Genomic DNA, 21,860 nt, shown 5'->3' on the forward strand with positions numbered 1-21,860 from the left:
ATGAAAACATTTTTAAAACGTTATTGAAAATATTTTGGGCAAACATTTTTCGCAAAATATTATTTCAACCCCAAAATAACATTTTGTTTAGAATGTTTTGTACCAAGTTTTCAAGAATGTTTTTGGAATGTTATTAAAACGTTTTTATACCCTTTATATAACCCGACATTTAAATGTTTTCTGTAAAACTTGTTTGTTTGCTGAGCAGTAGATTATCAAAAAATGTTTTTTAAGGTTATGAAAACGTTTTATACTCTTAATATACCCTTTATATAACCCGACATTTAAACGTTTTCTGACAACCTTTTATAACCTTTTGCGAATGATGTCGAAAACGTTTTGTGTTTGCTGGGTTACTCTAGGCCTATATCTGATTTCTTCAGTTGCTTGAGAGCTTTCTTTGCTGCATTCATCTTTGCCAAACGAGAGTTCTTTCCTGAACCATGAAACTTGCCAGCACCTTCAACATCAACAGATACTTTAACTCGTCTGTCTTCATTGTCATCACTAATATCACACTTGCTGTTGAGTTAAAATACAATGGTACATTTGTCAAATTACACTGATAGCTTAAGCCATATTTTCACTTTAAAGTTAAGGAGTCATAAAGGTCTATACTTGAGGAATTTGTAGTTGTAAAACCCCTATTTGTCTTTAACCATTTCTTAAGAATTCAAAATGCATGTACAGATTAAGAATATTTTAACAATAAATGCAATTATGTGTAACTTTTCAAATGCCTCAATGTCTCTTCTTTTATGAACAAAACGGTGCAAATGAGATGTTATTACAATTATGTCATGGAAAGACATGCCACCAGGAGCTTCTGTAGCTAACAATGACAATTAATAATACCATCAAAATATCATTTCCCCTTTTTCAAAATTATGGGGAGGAAATCCACCTTCCTGCCCCCCAACATCCATACCCACTAACACACACACCTTGGGCAGCCTGCCCCCGTTTCTTTGTGGAAAGTATACAATATTATAGTTTGATAATGGTACATAGGATTGCTTACCTAAAAGTAACTTTTCCTGGTTGCCTTTCCAGAAGTTCCCTGATAGGTGATATGGGTGGATTGATCACATACAACTCTGATGTGTAAGAAACAAAGAAAGGGTCAGTATTGGCAAAAGACATTTTCAATTTACATGTATATTGTATTGGAATTGTCATTTTATCTAAGAATAAGAAGCCAATAAATATTTACACTGCTGGAAACGGGGAATTTAGGGGAAATACCGACATTTGTGAGCAATTGTAGGGCTACATGTAGGGAACAGAAACTATGTTTATCTGAATAATCTGAATCTTGAGTTGGCAAGCTGCATGCATGTAATCTGCTAATGTGGATCTACAAACTCCCTTAACTGTTCTGCAGATTAAGCTGTAGTTTTAGTTCGAAAGGGTCCACAGGTTCTAAGTTCCCTCCTAAGACTTTTTAAAATGAATTGAAAGTGTTTTATCAAATTGCAAAATTATATAAAATTATTCGTAGCTTGTTTTGTTTTACACACCTGGTCCAATCTACAATGTTTTTGATATTGCATTTCGCCACAATGGCTTATTATGTATGAAAAGATGCAGCTTTGAAAGGTGCACTTCGTTCTATTAATTTAAAACTCTCATAAAACATGCAGAATGTAATCTAGAATCTAGTTCGGAATATTCTGCATGCTTTGTGAGAGTTGAATGTGACAATTGTGACCTTATGCAACAATGTGAGATAAATTCCCAGCAAACACAAAACGTTTTCGACATGATTCGCAAAAGGTTCGAAAAGGTTGCCAGAAAACGTTTAAATGTCAGGTTATATAAAGGGTATATAAAGGGTATAATACGTTTTCATAACATTCAAAAACATTTTATGATACCTTTACTGCAAATATTCTAACATAATGTTAAGTGTTGACAAAATATTTGGCAAACATTGTTTGCAAAAAATATTTTATAATAACATTTTAAACACATTTTACAAACATTTTTGTATACTTTTGTAGTGTGTTTTCATACTAAACGTTTTCATGACCTTTATATAGCCCAACATTTAATGTTATTAAAACATATTTACCAAAGCCGTGCCAAAAACCCAAAATATAACCTGTATAAAACATTTTAAAAACGTTTTGTGTTTGCTGGGTGGACCAGGTGTGCGAAACAAAAGATGCTACCAATAACTTTTATAATTTGTTAATTTTTCAACAACTTTTCAATTTATTTTTAAAAGCCTTAAGGGGCTTAAAACTTGTAAACCCTTAAGTTTTAAGTTTGCAGTTTAAATTGGTTCTTAATTATTAAACCATATTTACCTATTTGTTGCTTCATGATGGGATAATATACTCCCCATACTGCATCCAGGGATAAGCCACTATCTAGGTAGATAGCACCTGCAACTGACTCTACAATATCACTTAATACTTTGGGTATCTCTGCCTCCTCCATGTCACTACCATCACTATCACTATGGTTACTGCTAGCGTCAGACTATGGAAATAATCAATAATATATACGAAAGAATATATATGAATATAAAGAATATTATATGAAATTAAATGGTGTAGTGGCAATGACTTACAATCATAAGTGATACAATCCCGGGGATACAATCAAATCAAATTTTGTTCTGTGACGTGATTCGATTCTGCGTCACTACCAAACTTGAGATGAACCAAAATATAGTGGCATGTCACAGTTGATTTTTCATTGCTTCCAACTGATTTGGCTAGATCACATCTGACGGCTGAAGGCAAATAAAGAATTACCTTCCAATATCCTTAATCAAGTTGTCAAATACAATTAGCCCCTACAATGACATACCTGAAATGACTTAGCATCACCCTCCTCCGTCTCAGCTTCCTGAATAGTTTTCACAAACTTATCAATGAGATAGAACAGCTCAGGGCTGAGTGATTTGAGGTACTTGTGATAGTTATACTCCACTGCCCAATGTGCCAAAGTTGCATTGCATACCAGTGATGAACGGATGTCAGTTAATGCTCCAGGTGACAACCTATGATGATTCTGATGATGATAATCCTCAAGATTGTACAGGTGTTTGGTGATGAGATAGTCCAATATGGCATCTCCTAAGAACTCCAACCTGAATATAAAAAAAATAGTAAGGACCTGATCAGTTCAATAATTGATTCATCCATGAAATATTGACACCTCATTCATTGAAGAAGCAAAATTGCATTTAATGACCCTTGTGTGATGTATTTCTTTTCACACGATTAACAGAGTAGGTGTCAGTAAGTGCCAAGGCTAAGCCTCCACCTATGCAGGCACGGTACCCCAACTGATATATTCAATGATCTAATCTTACCTTTGATAACATTCAGTTGCATGATTGTAATGATAAGATGAATGAGTGAGAGCCTGGAGTAGATATGCTTTGTTCTGGAATCTATACCCAATTGTCTCCTCAAATATCTCAAAGCCTTGTGTGAGATGGTTAAGCTGCTCCACAGCATCATTGGTAGACAAAGATGCAGGGGGGAGAGACTGGAAGTAGTCTGGCATGTTGATGTATTCATCTACTATTTCACCTTCTTCCAATTCATCATCTTCACTTAGCCAATGATGGACTTTGGCTTCCTGAATTATGATACAAGATAAATGCATGCTATATTATCAAATTAATGATTGGTGCACAAAATTGTTTAGCATGTTCCGGTTCAGGTTAGACAGAAATGACTCAATATCAATCTGCTGGGTAGATTTTAGCTGCTTTGTAAACTAAAATAACAACATTATAATTACAGCACTTTTCGCCTAGTGCAGTCAGTGGTATTAATCTGATCAGGCAACTGTGTGCACATGCATCTATGTGATGTCTGTTAGCACATGTGTGTATATATCAATGCTTTTGAATAAATGTTTGTGATTTGATATTGGCCAAAATGCACTGATGTCACTGATTTCATTTGTTGTTTTCATGTAGTTATTTACAAACCGAAAGTATATCACACTTGTGGGCATTCAAAAGGAAAATGTATTCCATCATAGGCGTAGATCCCGGGGTGGTCCATACAATCATCCCCCAATGTTGACGCCTGATAATGGGTTTCTGACCAAATTAACCTCATATTTGCACATTTTAGCCCCAAAAGCGCGCATTTAATCTACTTTTACACCATATTTCATCAGTTTAGCTTAAAAATAGCAAAAATTTTATCACGCTTCGCGCGCATTTATATCATAAACTAATTTTGTCGCCAAAGGGTGCTGGATTACCTATACTTCAAGATTTTTTTCCAACTTCATCCCCCCCAATGTCAAAAAGAAATCTACGCCACTGTATTCCATTATTAATGATAGCCATCAAGATATTCTTACTTGATATGCAATTTGATCCTTGGCAGTGTCTTCTCTATCCTTATCTGATGTCATCTGACCTTCATCACATTCGATCTGCATATCATCACTGGCAGGTAACACTTCGATTCCCAGCCAGTTTGTCATGAAGCTTAATGTGGCCATAGTTCCATGGGTTGTCAGAAAGCAGCCAATGAGTGCTTCAATGCAGTCTGCAATACTCTTGTCTGCAATCCATTGGTGAGTACACTGTAATGTAATATAGTTTCATGAAGTAAATAGACCACTTAGCTTTCTTTGATATACAACTTTGCTTTTGTTAGTTAAAGCATTTTCCCAGTATGTATATCCCTGCATATATCCCATACAATTAGTTGGATTTAGAAATTATTTGGATTCATTGTAAAATACTTGGAGCATACAGGGATGACTCAATCCTATCCTAACCTAATATTAATAGCATTCCTTAACACTAAAGCATAACCTTCACACATAAACCTTTTAAACCTTGAATAGAAGTTGTCCTATTTCTAAAGTCTTAAAATGTTGTCTCTTATTTGAAAATCATGCATGTAAAATACTTACACTTTCCTCCACTGTATCACCAGTAAAATGAAATCCCGGAGGTAGCCAGTTGGTCTTCGGTTCAAATCTTGTCACAGACATCTTCTGTGGGATTCCTTTAATCTTGCCAATTTGATAGAGAGCTCTGTTCCTCACCATCTTACTGCGGATGGCAGACAGGTATCCTTCATTCCTGTTGGGATGAGTTATGAAGAGGTAGGAGGAGGTTGCAAACTTCAGGAAGGAATCTCCCAACATCTCCAGGCGTTCCAAATTGAAGCTTTCTCTTGCTCTGGTGGTTGTAAGTGATTGCAGTATCATGTTTGGGTCTGTCTCTAATGTCTGCTGCCCATTTATACAGACACTTGGTAGAAGAGTGGTAAGAGTTTGGAAATGGTGAGGATTTTGGTTGATATCAACCTGCAGTTCCTCTGCAATTAGTAGCTGATTTATCCTTTGTAGCACACTTGGCAAATAAAGAGCCTTGCGCCACAATGAACCTGATAAAGGGTACACATGGCACAGTTCTGGCACAAGATATTCAACTGTTTTCTTTTGTTTCTTTCTGTTCCAACCATTTCTTCCAGTTGATGCTCCACATCCAGATGCAGCTTCATTTCTTGGAACCAGAAAGTTAAGATCAAGAGGAACATGCTGAACACATAAGAGAGGTTGTTCAGGCTCTTGTATAGTGATGTCATATTGCAGTCTGTAGTAGTCTGTGAATGTTTGGGATTTGTCATCTGGAAAACAACTGTCTGCCGTCAGCAGATTGGCAATGTTTTTGACAAAGTAGCGTTGAGGTTCATCTGTGTCACGGTAGATGGGTGCAACTACAGCATCCTTAAACTGCATTAGTTGAATTCTACGATGTGGTGTTGTTGTTATTTTCCTATTCGTTGTGGCTGGTTTCATTTGGTTGAATGATGCAGCAGTTTTGTTGACAGTCAAGACAATATTCCAGTCAATCTGAGCACTGTTTTCATGGCTTCCTGCAATATCGATAAAATAAAATATTCTACACTGTCAGTTTACAGCATGTAAAACATTAACCTAACTTGACCTCATTTTGAACAAGTATGTACTTATCTTAATTAATTTTGTCATTTGTCTTGAATGTGTTCAACTTTCTTGTTACAATGTAATAACTCAAAAACAATAGTACACTGTATTGCTATAAGTATCAGTATGATATAAAATGACAAAAAATGTGTACAAACATATTCATGCCCAGTATGCACTGGTGATCTAACATAGATCAGGAACTTAAAATGTCCAGGTTTTGGGGATACCTTTCACATAAATCTATGTGTTGCTCAAAGTATACATCACCATTTGATAATTATATACTTTCTGACCCACCTGTTTGTAATGGTGCTATGACATAATCTGCTTCAGTTTTCTCCATGTCAAAGACAATACCACTCTGAATCCCCATCTGTAAGACTTGAGCAAAGAGACACTGGTGGAATATCTCAAGTTCCTGCCTTTCTTGACTAGTCACTGTCAGTTCACATGTTATCTCTTCCAAGCTGACATGTAACTCTCCAGTTTTTGCATATAGTGAAAAAGAAGGAATCTGTAAAAGTAAAGTTAATATGGGCATCATTTTATTACAAGACAATCATGTGGTTTGTGAGGAGGGTAAGGGGGGATTCTGGGCATACACAACAAAGCAATAAGTTTATACTAGGGTTCTGAATTTGAACTTTTGCGACCAGAAACAGGCAAAACATCTGCAAATCCTGAGATAGGAGACTTTTTGATCTGATTTCTAGATTAATTTTTTATTTCTAATAATTTCAGATATACAATATCTCAGGCAAAATGACAACACTATACAAGGAGCATCCCTCAAACGAACCAAAATTAATATAAAACAGTCTGAATATACATTTAATGGGGCAGGCATTCCCCTGAAATCCCCAAAACCTGCTAATTGTTAATTAATAATTCCAAGAGTCCCCAGACCATTAGAAAATTTTATTGTGTTAACTGTTATGCTCATGCCAATACCCGACCAGTAGGAGGTAAAAGTGTAAGGGCCACAATCTTTCAGAGTCTAATTCAATATGTAACAGCCATGTACATTCCCAGCAAACACAAAACGCTTTTAAAACATTCTGAGCCAGTTATATTTTGGGTTTTGGTTTTGGTAAAAACGTTTTGATAACATTAAATGTCTGGTTTTATAAGGTTATGAAAATGAAAATGTTTTGTATCAAAATACACTACAACAACATTCTTAAAATGTTGTCAAAATGTGATTGTAAAATAATGTTTGCAAATGTTTTTTGACAAATATTTGTCAGCACTCAAATAAAATTATTTTAGAATATTTTGCAGTTAGTTTTCAAAAAATGTTTTGGAATGTAATGAAAATGTTTAATACCCTTTATAAACCCTTTATTTGCCCCGACATTTAAACATTTTCTGGCAGCCTTTTCTAACCTTTTGCAAATGATGTCTAAAGTATTTTGTGTTTATTCATACTGGATTAACCTGACAACTTACTGGTGGAATTCGTTTCCTGGTTACTACTCCAAAGCATTGTGGGATATTTTCTGGGTGGTACCCATAATTCTTTCTATCATCATCACATGTGCAAACACCGGCTGCTTTCATATGGATCTTGTACAAGTAGCATTTGGTGTTGACTTGAGGGCAGGTATCTTTCAAGTGACAAGAAATCTGTAAAACAGAAAGCAATATGTGAATTTTCAACAACTTTGTTTAATAAGATAGATCATCTCAACCAACCTAACCTGAGCAATTTAGTCAATATCAAGATTTTTGAATCCTCATCCTAGTGCTTCTTCTATTCTTAACCATAATCTAATCACAATCTTACTGTAATCCAACTTTAGTCTAACCCAACCTGTTGGCACCATTGTACATAAGAAATTGAATAATTGATTGATTGATTGATTGATTGATGCATTCATTCATTCATTAAGTCATTAATTCAGTGTTCATGTTGAAAGATGCATTAGTTCCATCTTACCATTTTCTTATAAAGCTGTCTTCTTTTAGTTGTTCCAGGTTTGCCAAGCCCATCTGTTTCCATAGCGATCCTCTCCTCATGTTCCTCATCATCTAGTGCATCTGCATCCCTATTGCTAACATTATGCCCAACTGGAAGCAAATGGTCATCCAATTCTCCTACAAATGAACACAAAAAAATAATTCATTGGAGGATTGGAACTACAATCCTTATTCTATTGTGCTATATTGCTTGACTTATGTAAAATCAGAAAAGCATGAAAATATTGGTCAGTAAACATGATCCAAATCTAATGATGTTCTTTTCTATCTATGGAGAAATATAAAATACATATTACAGTGTGTATCTCCTTCACATTACAGACCCTGTTCAACAAACATAGGTCCTGTATCAAACAGAAACTATCATTTTTCATTGGTTTGACAAATGAACTTAAAATAGCTGATTAATTAACAGACCTAATGAACCTCTTCAATCACAGATGATTTCAGTGTCTGTTTTTGGCTTGGTCACTTTGCTTAATTATTTTTGTTTCCTTGTGCTTTCTTATTATAAATATGTGCAATAATATATATTATAAAAGAGAAAATAAAAACAGAACAGAAAATAGGGGCAAGGGGCACAGCTGGACATAGCATAAAAAACCCATATACAACCTGCAACAAATTATAAAGATGACAGAAATGAAAGATGTTATATAATCCATCAAAATGCTCTACAGTGCAGATTTCATATAAAGATGAGTATTTACAATTTGTGGTGAAGAGTGGTGAATGTGCACACACAAAAAATTATATCAACAGTGGAGCAGCTATTGGTTGCATCGCCCAGAACCAAGGATACATAATGGTGTTCCATTATTTTTGGCTATTTGGGTTAGAAATTATGAAGTTGAATTTCAGTCTTAAGTTGATCTTTCAAATGGTCATTTGTACTGAAATGCGTGTGAAGCGTGCACAAATTTTGACTTTCATCGCTTGAGGGGGTGCAGAATACATGCTGGATTGGCCAATTCGGCGCCCCTAAGTTAGCACCACTGGATATCAATACTCTAACCCTAACCCTAAAGTTGAATGTGCAATCTGTAGTCAGCAGTTATCCCAGAGAATATTGATATACGCTTTATACACTTTTTAATAATTTTACAACATATACCAGGTTTTTTTATATATCCACTTTTTATTTTTGGTATCTTAATAATAAATAAGATTTAATCGGCATTTTACCAGCTTTGTGAAGGTATATGCATGTCTCAAGTGCTGCAGACATTTCTGACAGGTTTCTCTTTGGCATAGGATGACCCTGTTAACATTAAATACAATCATAATAAAAGTGACATGTAGATTAAAGACATAATCACATATTGATGATACTGCATGGTAAAACAATGTTGCTATCTTCAGTAGATAGCATTATCAAACTGTACAAAGATGTATTACTACCCCTACTTTTATTTACTGAATTTTGTGCATTATAGTGTATCATCCCAGCAAACACAAAAACGTTTTAAAAACGTTTTAAAAACGTTTTATTTTGGCTTTTGGTTTAGGTAAAAACGTTTTAATAATTAATAACATTAAAATGTCGGGTTATATAAAGGTCATGATAACGTTTTAAAACGTTTTTGTATGAAAACACACTACAACAATATTTTTAATGTTTTCAAAAATGTTATTGTAAACTATTTTTGCAAACATTTTTGCCAAATATTGTGCCAATACTTGAATAACATTATGTTAAAATGTTTGAACCCAGCAAACACAGAAATGTTCTTGAAATGTTTTTTTCAAAACCTTTTAATAACATTTAAATGTCGGGTTATATAAAGGTCATGAAAAAGTTTTTAAAACGTTATTGAAAATATTTTGGGCAAACATTTTTCGCAAAATATTTTTTCAACCCCAAAATAACATTCTGTTTAAAATGTTTTGTATCAAGTTTTCAAGAATGTTTTTGGAATGTTATTAAAACGTTTTTATACCCTTTATATAACCCGACATTTAAACGTTGTCTGTAAAACTTTTTTTTTTGCTGAGCATTAGATTATCAAAAAATGATTGTTAAGGTTATGAAAACGTTGTATACTCTTAATATACCCTTTATATAACCCGACATTTAAACGTTTCCTGACAACCTTTTATAACCTTTTGCGAATGATGTCGAAAACGTTTTGTGTTTGCTGGGATGATATCCTCTGCAGAAAGCACCATAACAGAAAGCTAAAGGTGTATTTAGCATAAAGATGTGAGCTAGTTTTTGGTTGTTGTTTGTTTTTTGCTATGTGCAGTAGAAACTATTGTATCAGTTGGCTGGTGACATTGTACAATACATAAAGAAGTGATACAGTCTTCAGCAGATACTAAGCATTATCATTCAGTGTGATTGGTGCAGTGATTCCATATGTCAACAGCATAAGGATCTATATTATTTGCTATCACTCTGTCAGAGTAAAGGCTGAGTAATACACAAATCATATTATTCAGCTTGGTAATTGAATCAAACTTACATATATAGGTTCCTTAACAGGACTGTTAGAAGGCAGAGTTATCACGGATTGATAGAGTATCTCACTTCCTATATCCACAGGAATGTTCTTGAATCTAGGTGCTAAGTGAGTGTACCGATCACTGGGTAACTTGGAACAATATCTGTGTTGCAATAACAGATGAAAAATCATGTGATTTAATATTAGGAACTCTAGCATACTAAAGTAGTGAAATTGCAAGAGTATGTAGTAGATCTCGATGCTCTGCATTCGTCCTTTGAAATATAGGTTGGTTGGTGTAAATAATTAAATAACTTAAAGCAGTGGTGTGTGATCTTAGGGTTAAATTTTTTGCTATATTTGTAATGTTTATACATATGACCCAACTTAAGTGGAATTAGTCTAATTTGTTGTGTTTATAGGTCAACAGAGCAATTTCGACATAACGTTGTAATATGACATTATGCCCCACAGAATTGCATATTGAAAGGCCAAAATAACCAGCGCATTTTTTTTCTGATGATGCATATCGCCCATGGTAGGCAGATCTGTCAACAGTAGGTAAAGTTTTGGTTTTATTCAGAAGAATTTCTTATTGTATGATTATAGAAACCTGATAGTGGCTCATTATTTTGGCTTAAATGGACAGAAACAATTCCTGACAGTTATGACGAATACCATATTTCAGCATTTTGGGTAACAAATAAAAAAATAATTAAACATTTGTTTAAAAAGTTACCTTTTTCAGAGTCTAGATTTAGCAGTGACTTAAAATTTGACATAATTGTACATTATGTCTTTAATACCTGTAGACTAGTGGAATAGCAGCAGTCAGTGTCACCCTGGGTGCCCCATCTGCTACCCTGGGCATATAGGGTGGTATATAATTATCAGCCATATGAGCAGATATATCATCATCATCATGGTGCTCTCGATTGTGGCATTTGGTTTGAAGTATCTGAAAAATTAAGACATACAAAAAATATTTAAGTATATATGCTATTCAACTCACAAGTTCACAACAAACTTAACATACACATATAACATGTAGCTGCCAGTGGCATGTTTTGATTTACCTTTTCAATATCTCTGAAGTTTGTCAGGTCTAGCCTAAAGTTTGCATCTTGCTCAATATCTACCATCATGACATATTGAGACTGCGGTGCTCGAGCACGGCCACGGGATTGAATGTAGGAGCCATATAGCTTGGGCAAATCATATCTCACCACCAGGTTCAGTTTGGGAACATCAACACCTGAAAAAAAATCAAAACTATAAATCAGTAGCTGATGGAATAAAAATGTGTTTGAGATTTTAAATGCAAGGAGGTATGTTCTCTCATACAGACATTTGACAGTTTTTGCATTTCATATTGTACACATGTATATGACACATGGCAGCTATTGCAGACAGGGCCTTAAAGTTGTTTCCTAGGGAAGTTATTTCTAACTTGAAAATGAAAATGGTATGGAGGAATGTTCTGACTAAACCTGATGTATAGAATATCTTGATAGTTTTCATCTATGGACAAAGTTTAAATTGTTCCCTTACACACAGTACTAATGATGTAAAATAAACTTTGATAAGCTTTCCATCGGAACTAAAGTTTATTTATTAAAACTGCAAAAGGGTCCAATTTACTTGCGTCATGTTGGTTCATATGAGTTGACACTTTCTAAAGGAGAAGGATATAAATTTCTTTGTTTTATAACACAAAGTGTATGCTCATTTCATGTTATCACAACATTGTCATACTTAATCTCTCTTAAAGCACACGCATTTTCTTACCTGTACAGCTAAGAAGGCAATTGGGAGTGAAAACTGAAAAGCCTTTCAATATCTTTTTTCTGCCAAGACTATCATATAAACTGATACACCTACCTTCTTCAAGCACACTTGTAGCAAACAACAGATTGGTCTCATGTTTCCTGAATTTCTTCAATTCTGCTTCTTGCTTCTTATACTCCCTCCTCATCTGTTCTTCACCCATACCAAACATCCCACCAGCTCCTACCACAATACTGCTGGATATGAAACTCAAATCTACATCTCTTTTTTATTTTCCTTTAAGAGATGATCGAGAATGACAGCTGTACATCGTCTCTCCACAAAAACAACACCACACAAGCTTGAGTCCAATCCATTGCTAGGTTGATACTTCTTGTAATGCTGACCAACACTGCTGCTACCAAATGGCTTGAATTCTTGCAACAGTTGCAGAAGAGCTTTCAATTTTGGTGTAATCACATCGGTGTATTTCCAATCATCAAAATCTGGTATGCCTACTCCAGCAACTTCACAAATCTTCAGAGCCATTCTTAATTGTGTCTTAGCATATTGCAGAAATGTTGTCGGCCACTCAAGGAATTCAATGTCAAGATCTTTATCAAGATCTGCTATTGAATATGGAATGAAGAGTTTAAGCGCGAGAGGACCGATGGTTGACAAGACATGAATGCAATCATTGATCACCTGCTTAGATTTAGCTCTTGGATCTTTTGCTTCTTCTGCAACCAGAGGCTGACAATCCCTGATGAAATAATCTGCTTCACACAAGATTTTCAAGAGATCAAAGTAGACATCTGAGTCATTTTCATATGGTGGGAATTCAAGAATCTTTTCTTCAGGTTTAGTTCCATATATCTTCATACTAGCAAGATCACATGTTGTTTGTGCTGTGCATCTCATTGTCTTCTCAAGACTGATCAGATTCTCTTCAAAATCTTGTGGCGTACACTTGGAGCTTAAAATAGATGCAGTTAACCCCAAAACTCTTGGATGATCATCTTTATGGCATGTGTTAAAGACCTTCATGATCTCACGATATGGATGGCTTTTCACAGCATGATGACATTCATCAAATATAAGTAGATTGACCTCTGACAATCCCATGAAACCATGATGTAGAATATCAAGGAAGATTTGTGCCGTCATGACTAAGACTTGGTGTTTCTGGAATTCTTGATCCCATTTTCTTCCATCCCAGATGTCCACATTCATAGCTCCTATATATTCACCAACTGATAAGTCTGTGTGCATTTTAATAACACTCGCTTGTTGCGATACCAATGGAACTGGGGAATAAAAGCAATAGCAATAAATTACGGTCAAAATTAAAAGATTGATGTAACAAGATAATTATAAAGTAAACACCATCCCATACTTCATAATACAGTACTAATTTCCTAATTTAATAAACATATTTTAATTTGGTGCTCTCCAGTCAGTGGGTCTTCAAAAATTGAAAAAACTTTAAATGTGATTTTCTCAAAACTGCATTTTTCGTCATACGACAGCTTTGCAAAACAGCGACGAATATATAAATGCCCAACTTATTGTAATTTTAACCCCCTTCTCTCACATACTCTCACCCCTCTTCCATCTCTCCCCTCTCCCCCTCTCTCACTCCTTTTCTCTTCCCTTCTCTTTCTCCCTTTCTCTCTTCCTTTCTCCCTCTTTTTAAGGGATAGACAGGGGGTGGACACCCCACAGGCCCACACCCCCATGGCGATGGCCCTGAGCCTACAGACAACCATGAATATCCATGGTTGTGGGCCCCCTCGTGCACACACACACCCATATACTTTCTATCTAACGCATTTAATGATCTTTTGTAATACTGTTATGTTGTAATTTATTATTATCTGTCACTGGATTTCATTATATACCATGTTTTTAATTTTCATTTCACATTGGATCTGCAGCAATGCTTTCTATTGCACTTCTATAGTGTTTTGACTATCACAGTATTTTGATGCAATCACCTGATAATGCAAAAGACAGGATTAGATATAATGCAATGTGTTTATGTCTTTCACATGGCTGCCTATTCAGGTAGTGATCTGTAGAGCAATCATGCAATTTTGCTTTCAAAAAGATATAACGTATTACAGCCTGTCTCAAAAAAATTGTGCAAGTGAAAAGCACCCTCTTTGGCAATTCGAAAATACTGCTGTGACATGATGCTCACATGTCAACGAAATATTGCACATCACATACATTTGAAATTTTCCACTTAAGATTTAAAATCCATTGATTTTTCATCAAATCATAAGTATAAATTATAATTATTTCCGAGTGTGCAGCTGGTGAATCCGACATTGCTTGAAATCTACAGTTTAGTCAATTTTACAGTTTGGTCTTGAACATTATTGTTCTTGTACATGGGTCACGCAGAGCCCCTTCCTTCTATGTGACTGCCACCTGTAGCAATGCATCTTGCTGCCCTTGTCTTCAATGCTATTACATACTGAGCAATTGTTACATAATCATTTCTAATCCTACAAAATGAATGTTCTTTTATTAACTTTGTTATTTGGATATAACATTCTATTTAATTTTCTAAAAAAAGTGGCACAAAAGGGTTTTCATACATTTGTGTTTAGTGAAGCAGATCTCTGGATTGCCACAACCAAAATGAATGAATTTGAAAGCTAGGACTGCTCCCTTGACGTTGATGTGAGCATCATGTCACAACAGTATTTTCTAATTGTCAAAGATGATGCTTTACCTTTGCACAATTGTGATGCGATCAAGCAAAATCAGTCGGAACTCGGAAATATTAAATTTTCAGTTTCTTATAAGATAGTAAGTATTTTGCAGAAAATCCCATTGAAATTGAACAACCTGTTCCAAAAATATGAGCAATTAACGAGTTTCCAAAACAATAGAAAACAAAAGGAAATATATTCTTTGCTTGGCTATATCTCAAAATCGATATTTCCGAGTTCTGACTGATTTTGCTTGATCGCATCACAATTAGTTTTGAGACAGGCTGTATTATAGATGTATATATATTGCAACAAGACTCTATAATCAAATTGTGATGTTATGGATATCTTGCAACATCTGTTCATTCATTAAGTTTCATATATATGTTTCACACCACATAATAATCAATATAGAAATGGAAACTGTTTCTTGGGGAAAGTTATTTCTAATTTATTTCTGACTTCAAAGTGAAATGGTATGGCGAAATGTGACTAACCAACCATGATGTAAAAAGTATCATATTGATAGTATCATTTATAGAAAATGTCACTTAGTATTAATGATTAAGATCAACTTTGATACCTTTTCCATTATAACTGACTATTTATTTCTTGAATATGAGTTAACACTTTCTAAATTGGAAAAGGATATCATATTATGCAGGCCTACAAAAACTATTTGTTTCTTACACAAAATGAATTGCCTCAAGTTTTTACAACCTTTCTGTACCGTATTTCAATCCCATGGGCACTTCTTAACATGTATTTTCATTACCACAAATTTAGACAAGTAAAGGAGCAAAGAAGAAAAACGACAAAAATATTTGAAAATCTCTAAAAATCAGTGAGGGCAGGGAGGATATACATGTTATTTATTTCACTTGGCCTAATGCAAATTACCAGCCTCTAAGAACTATTTTAATTGGTTACAAAGAGGACTATACCATGTATTGAGCCAATTAGAGATCTTGTAAGAATAGTGTCATTTTGGTTCACAACAGATGACACTTCAGATTTGGGAGAAGAAATAGTTAGCAATTCTTTATTTCATAACACAAGGGGATAAAATCATGTTGTCATTTTTAGTTTATCATAACATTTTTGTAATAATAATAATAACATATCAGTAGTGGCGTAGTGATGGGGGTGGGGGAGACACATGCCCTGCATCAATTTTCAGTGTCAATTCTGCACCCCTAACAAGCGATGAAAGTAAAAAATTTTGCATGCTTCAAAATAGTCATTTGAAAGATCAATTTAAGACCGAAATTTCATAACCAAAACAAAGGGTATTTGTGCATATATTTGCACGCGCGCAATTGTTTCCAGGGGCGTCGCTAGAGGGGGTCGTCAAAACCATGTGATTGTCCTCAAATGTAGTGAAAGCTATGTTGTGATTGTCTGCAAATTGCAAGAGTCATATAAAAGATTATTGTGTTACAATTGTTTTTGCCCAGTCAAGTCGGCCCGGTCAATTTTGTTTTATTTCGTGTTTAGAAAATATATATCATAAGCTTTAAAATGGTATATCATTTTGTTTTAAATCAACTACTGTACTATGGTATATCATTTGACTGCAAATTATATCCAGAAGCCGGGTTATGGTTTGTTGAACTCTGCTCCTTCAACAAAATCGTACCTTTTTTCGGTTCTACATGTGCCTCTTTTTCCACATTGCTGGTAATAAATATCAAACAATCATAATTAGCGGTCAATTCAAATCATCCCCAAGTCAATGAGGAACAGGAATGTCCTCTCATTGTTTATTGCTGGTTATACATACCAAGGCAAAATACAATGCTTTGTAACCCACCACTTGCACCAGGTGGTGGCCGCATTGCATTCTCTAAATTCAGTAAATTTTCATTGTCAACCGTGTAATTGGATGGGATTATTTTGAAATTTTAAAACGCTTGAAATATCACAAACAAATAGGCCTATGTTGATAAATAATATAAATACAAGCTAAGACCGTTGGGGTTCGATAATGAACCCCACAAAACTAACCGAGTATATTGGAAAATGCCATACGGCCGGGCGGTTTCACAAGTTGCCGGCTCGATCATGTCATCCGCCGCCTGAATTGCACAGGCTTTTGCCAAAGCAAACAAAAACTAGAGATATTTAAGAATTCTATAGACATAGGTAGAAGCTTATTATCCTCTTCAGCAATTATAGGATTATTGGTTGGTTTAAAAGGTGTTTGACCGGTGATATCAAAATGAGATACATGTTGCACCAAATTTAGGTACCTATGAATACGACCTTCATGCACATTTTACACTGTAACCCAGAATACAATTTGCCGACTTTATGGCCCATTCATGGTGTACGGCCACATATGTGAATAAACTCAAATCTCAAATCAATATTAACAAGACTCATTTTGTAAACTTGCAGTTCTCAGCAGAAGTTTCTTACCTGTGTTGACAAGAAACACAGTTCTTTTTCCTCCCTGACTGTAGTTTTTCCTTATTTCTTTTGCCAATTCCTTAATGAGCATAACACCTATGAAGGTTTTCCCTGTACCTGTCTGCAAACACACTATGGTGTTGTGATCCAATGCTGCTTCCAGAAGTTCAACCTAAACACAGGGGAAAATGTTCATTGAGAACTCATCAGTCTGATTTTCATTTATTTGTCTTTGCAGAATAAAACACACGCAAACCTTCAAAAGCATGGAAATATGAAGCTCAAGCATTAATTGTCTAATATTAAGATCAACTGTAAATCAGCATAAGTTTTTGTGAACAAGGGGTGCTACTGTAGGTTCAGCAACATATTTTGGACATTTCAATTTTCTTGGCTAGATTAAACTCCTAGCCTTAATGTGGGATGGGTAGCCACTCATAAATAAAGTTGTAAGCATCTGCCTGAATCAGTGGCGTAGCCAGCACTTTTTCAGAGGGTGGGCAAGGGAGGGGGCAAGGCAATTTTCAAGGGGGCTAAAACTTTGACGAAAATGGTCAAAGTTGGGCTAAAAAGTACAAAAATACCCTAAACATCTTAAATATCAGGGCGGTCAGCATCCCACAGGGGCAAGAGTGGGGCAAGACTTCTCACAGGGGGGACAGCTTCCCCCTTTGCCCCCACCCTCCATGGCTATAAAAGAAAACCCTGTTCCATGGGCCCGACCGACCCAGGTTTTGAACAAATTGGGAAAAAAAATTTCCAGTACAAATGAATACCGACCCAAATTTCGACAATTTCAGGAACAAATTTCTATTTTTTTTTGTATTTTCCCAAATTGCAAATATTTACAGATTTTTGTGATTTTTTGGGTCATTTCCAAAAACAAACAAAAAAGCCTGACCGACTGACCCTATCTGAAAGGTCCGTCCGCCCGTAGAACAGGTTTTCATTTTTTCGTCGCCTAAGCTAGGATTTTAAAAATGTGTCCAACTAGCCCTAAACGAGAATTTTACTCAAATAAAACAAAAACACCCTAAGCGAGGAAATGGTTTGAAATTTGCTCCTAAACAAGTCAAATACAGCCTGTCTCAAAAAAAAAATTGTGCAAGTGAAAAGTGCCCTCTTTGGCAATTAGAAAATATCATTGTGACATAATGCTTACTTCAACGTCACGGGCGCAGTCTTAGCTCTCAAATGCCGTTTGTTCTGTTCAATTTGCTTCTTCCAATTTCGAGATACGTTTATTTAAGGGCTGGGGTATGAACGTTTGGACAGTATTTATTTTGGGACATCAGAGCACATCAGACATATCGAATTGCATTCTGAATACGAAGAATGTCATTCTGATATCAAATAATTTTGATTTTTGAAATTCGGAATTTAATACACATTTTATGGCAAATCATTAAAAATTGATATTTTTGATATTTAACAGTACTTGAAGTAAACTTTAGAAATCTGATGATTTATACTTAAAGTGTATGTAGTGGGATGAAAAGCCGACGATCAATTGAAAATTTTGACCTTTCAGTATTGAAGATATGGATTTTTTTCCCAAAACACCAAAAAAAAAATGAGGTCTTTTGGGGAAAAAATCCATATCTTCAATATGAAAGGTCAAAATTTTCAATTGACCGTCGGCTTTTCCTCCCTGCTACATACACTTTAAGAATATAACATTAGATTTATATAATTTACTTCGAGGACTGTTATATATCAAAAATTTTAAAAATATCAAATTTTTATAATTTGTCATAAAATTTGTATTATATTGTGATTTTCAAAAAATGAAAATAATTTGATATCAGAAAGACATGCTTCAGATTCAGAATGCAATTCGATAGGTCTGAGGTGCTCTCATGTCCCACAAAAATACTGTCGTAAAACGCATAATAAACGCTCATTTTAGATCCCTTAACAACGAAAGGGTAAAATCACAATTGTGCCACTTTTACTAGGGAAGAGAGCTGTACATGTAAATCAATGATAGCTGATGTTGATGCGTCTAATGCACTGCCCCTTTCGAGCGCATACATTAGACACATCAACATCATCTAATATCTATCCCAACATGTAATGCTCGTTCATTAACCTATAACATGTATAAGTGCGCAATATTTGTTTGTCCTTTAACATGTCGTAAGTGACTAAGAGAACAGTATTTACCATGATAAAATCATTGACATGCACATGCAGAACAGAAGAATGTGAAATCCATTTTTACAGCAGAATGTGAAATATTTATTTATCTTTTAATCTCTTTTAAGTGGAAAAAGAGAATCATCATTCCTGCATCATGATAAAACAGTGAAAACAGTCAAAACAATTTTGTATTGTGTAATTGATGCATTCTTTTGGATTCATGAAGGAACTCTTGATAAACTTGATGCTATCACTGTTACATGTAAAGCCTCTTCCCTAGTAAAAGTGGCACAATTGTGATTTTACCCTTTTGTCTAAAACTAAACATATCTCGAGATTAAAACAAGCAAATTGAACAGAACAAACGGCATGTGAGAGCTAAGACTACACCCTTGACGTTGATGTAAGCATTATGTCACAACGGTATTTTCTAATTGGCAGAGAGGGCGCTTTACACTTGCACAATTTTTTTGAGACAGGGTCATTTTTTTTGCACAGTGAAATATGTTTTATGTGATAGCTTAGAAAGATAGTTTGATATAAAATATCCAGGCAATATCCTATAGTTGAACGTCAGACAATAAAGTTTGTATTCATAATAGTGTCTCAATGTCTGTATAGAATTGAAAACTCATTGACAATAAGAGCACATTCCTCAACCACATAGCCCCCCCAACTCAACACAAAAGTTGGCAACCATGAGAGTTACCAAATCTTTCAAAGACCCCCTTTGCAATGATTTTGCATCAAATTTACCCCCCCTTTTTCATGCTAAATCGAGGACAAAATTTGGCCAAAAACAACCCCTTTTTTGTGGTTTTCAATGACTAGAATTTCAAACACCCATTTTCGATGACACTAAATATTGACATAAAATTACCGGATTTTCCGAAGTACCCCTTTTATCCAAATTTCGCTGACAGTGCAAATTAAATACCCCTATTTTTACTGATTTCACGGCCAAATTTTGCAGACAGTCCAAATTAAATACCCCCTATTTTGCAAATTTCGCGGTCCTTGCTATTGGTAAAAAAATTATCCCTTTTCCGCGCTATTTGGTAACTCTCATGGTTGCCAATTTTGTGTTGAGTTGGGGGCCGGGCCACATAGTTGCATTGAGATGAATTGAGTGACCGCCACTTGAAATCATTTGTGGTATTTATTCCTAGCTATAATGAAAAAAGAGTAACAGTATGGTTGTGTATTTATTCATTGTATGCTTTCATATCCTTGAATTTATCCCATTTTTAACATTTTAAGTCAGTATTTGTAAAAACCTATTGTAAGACTTGCAGTTGAATATATGTGTTATTTTCTGTGCTTTGAACTTCCAGTCTGTGCTTTGAAAACAAAAACTGACAAAAATCCAATTTTCTTAACTTGGTAACGTTAAAGATGCTTAATCAGCCTGCACAGATTGTAAAAATAAGTCATTTCAGCTGATGAATGGCAGCAGCGAATTCATAGTATGGGAAAGAAACATATCTATACTAGTATATTGTACAGATGGTGTGCTTAGCCTGAGTTGCTCGGCCCTATTTTGAACTTAACACAGCGGAACAAAATTGTAAATGTGTGGCTGCACGGGTATACTATCATGGCAATTTCTGACACAAAGATATAGGGATGATGACGCTGTGTGCTGTTATATTAGCAATTTGTTAACCACCAAAAAGTTGTTGAACTTTTTTTTGTGTGTGTGCATGACCCCTAGCTATCCCTACCTCCCTCCCCCATGAAATAGTTGCTGAAATTGGTTTTTGTGTAAGGGGACAAGATGTTTCACAGGGGTGGTATCTGCCCCATGCTACCCCCTATCAGTCTATCAATTGGATTGTTAATTAATGGTTATTTAAAATTTCAGATTATGTTCACAAATACAATACCTAGAGCCTTAATTTTTGCAGGGTATGTTAGGTCATTAAATATGTTACAATTATGTAAAAAGTCAGAATTTTGAAGGAAAAAGTGGGCCTCCTCCTCAGAAAATGTTACAAAATTATCATGATCACTTAACTTACCTGATATTGTCTGGGAACAAAGTCCTCCTTAGAAGCAACTACCTTAGCCATCACACTCATGTCCCCAGGGTGAATTTCCATTTTACTTTTGATGCCGTCTTCTACTGTACCACTAGAGAGTCACAATCACCTTATAGGTCTACATACTTTATGAGATGACTCGGTCTCGTTTGAAACTCAGTCACTACACCAGAAGATGTTGTTTTTCTTCATGACGAAATCAACATGAAATTATCCAAGCTGACAGAAAAGGACAATCTGAAACCACAATTTTGTGTAAAATAAATCCTCAATTTTCAATTAATGCTTCAATTTGAATGATCTACACTGAAAATTTGAAGTGCCAACCCGGACAAATGTGAGATAGTAAATGCTGCAGAAGAATCCAGAGTCTACTTATATATACTTTAACAACCACACAC

General features: G+C 35.1%; 1 protein-coding gene across 1 annotated transcript; it reads right to left on the reverse strand.

The window, feature by feature from the left end:
* Positions 1-208: 208 nt before the first annotated feature.
* On the reverse strand, positions 209-21,565 carry LOC140152422 (endoribonuclease Dicer-like). The gene is given in 18 exon segments (XM_072174728.1): positions 209-522; positions 1,022-1,097; positions 2,313-2,487; positions 2,821-3,103; positions 3,329-3,600; positions 4,342-4,569; positions 4,906-5,876; positions 6,247-6,463; positions 7,399-7,575; positions 7,889-8,046; positions 9,115-9,190; positions 10,395-10,536; positions 11,180-11,331; positions 11,450-11,628; positions 12,255-12,431; positions 12,434-13,447; positions 17,285-17,447; positions 21,439-21,565. Coding segments are annotated over 18 exon segments (4,710 nt in total). The 5' UTR covers positions 21,520-21,565; the 3' UTR covers positions 209-353.
* Between the last annotated feature and the right edge of the window lie 295 nt (positions 21,566-21,860).

The sequence above is a fragment of the Amphiura filiformis genome, chromosome 5, assembly GCF_039555335.1.
Source record: "Amphiura filiformis chromosome 5, Afil_fr2py, whole genome shotgun sequence".
Classification (NCBI taxonomy): Eukaryota; Metazoa; Echinodermata; class Ophiuroidea; order Amphilepidida; family Amphiuridae; genus Amphiura; species Amphiura filiformis.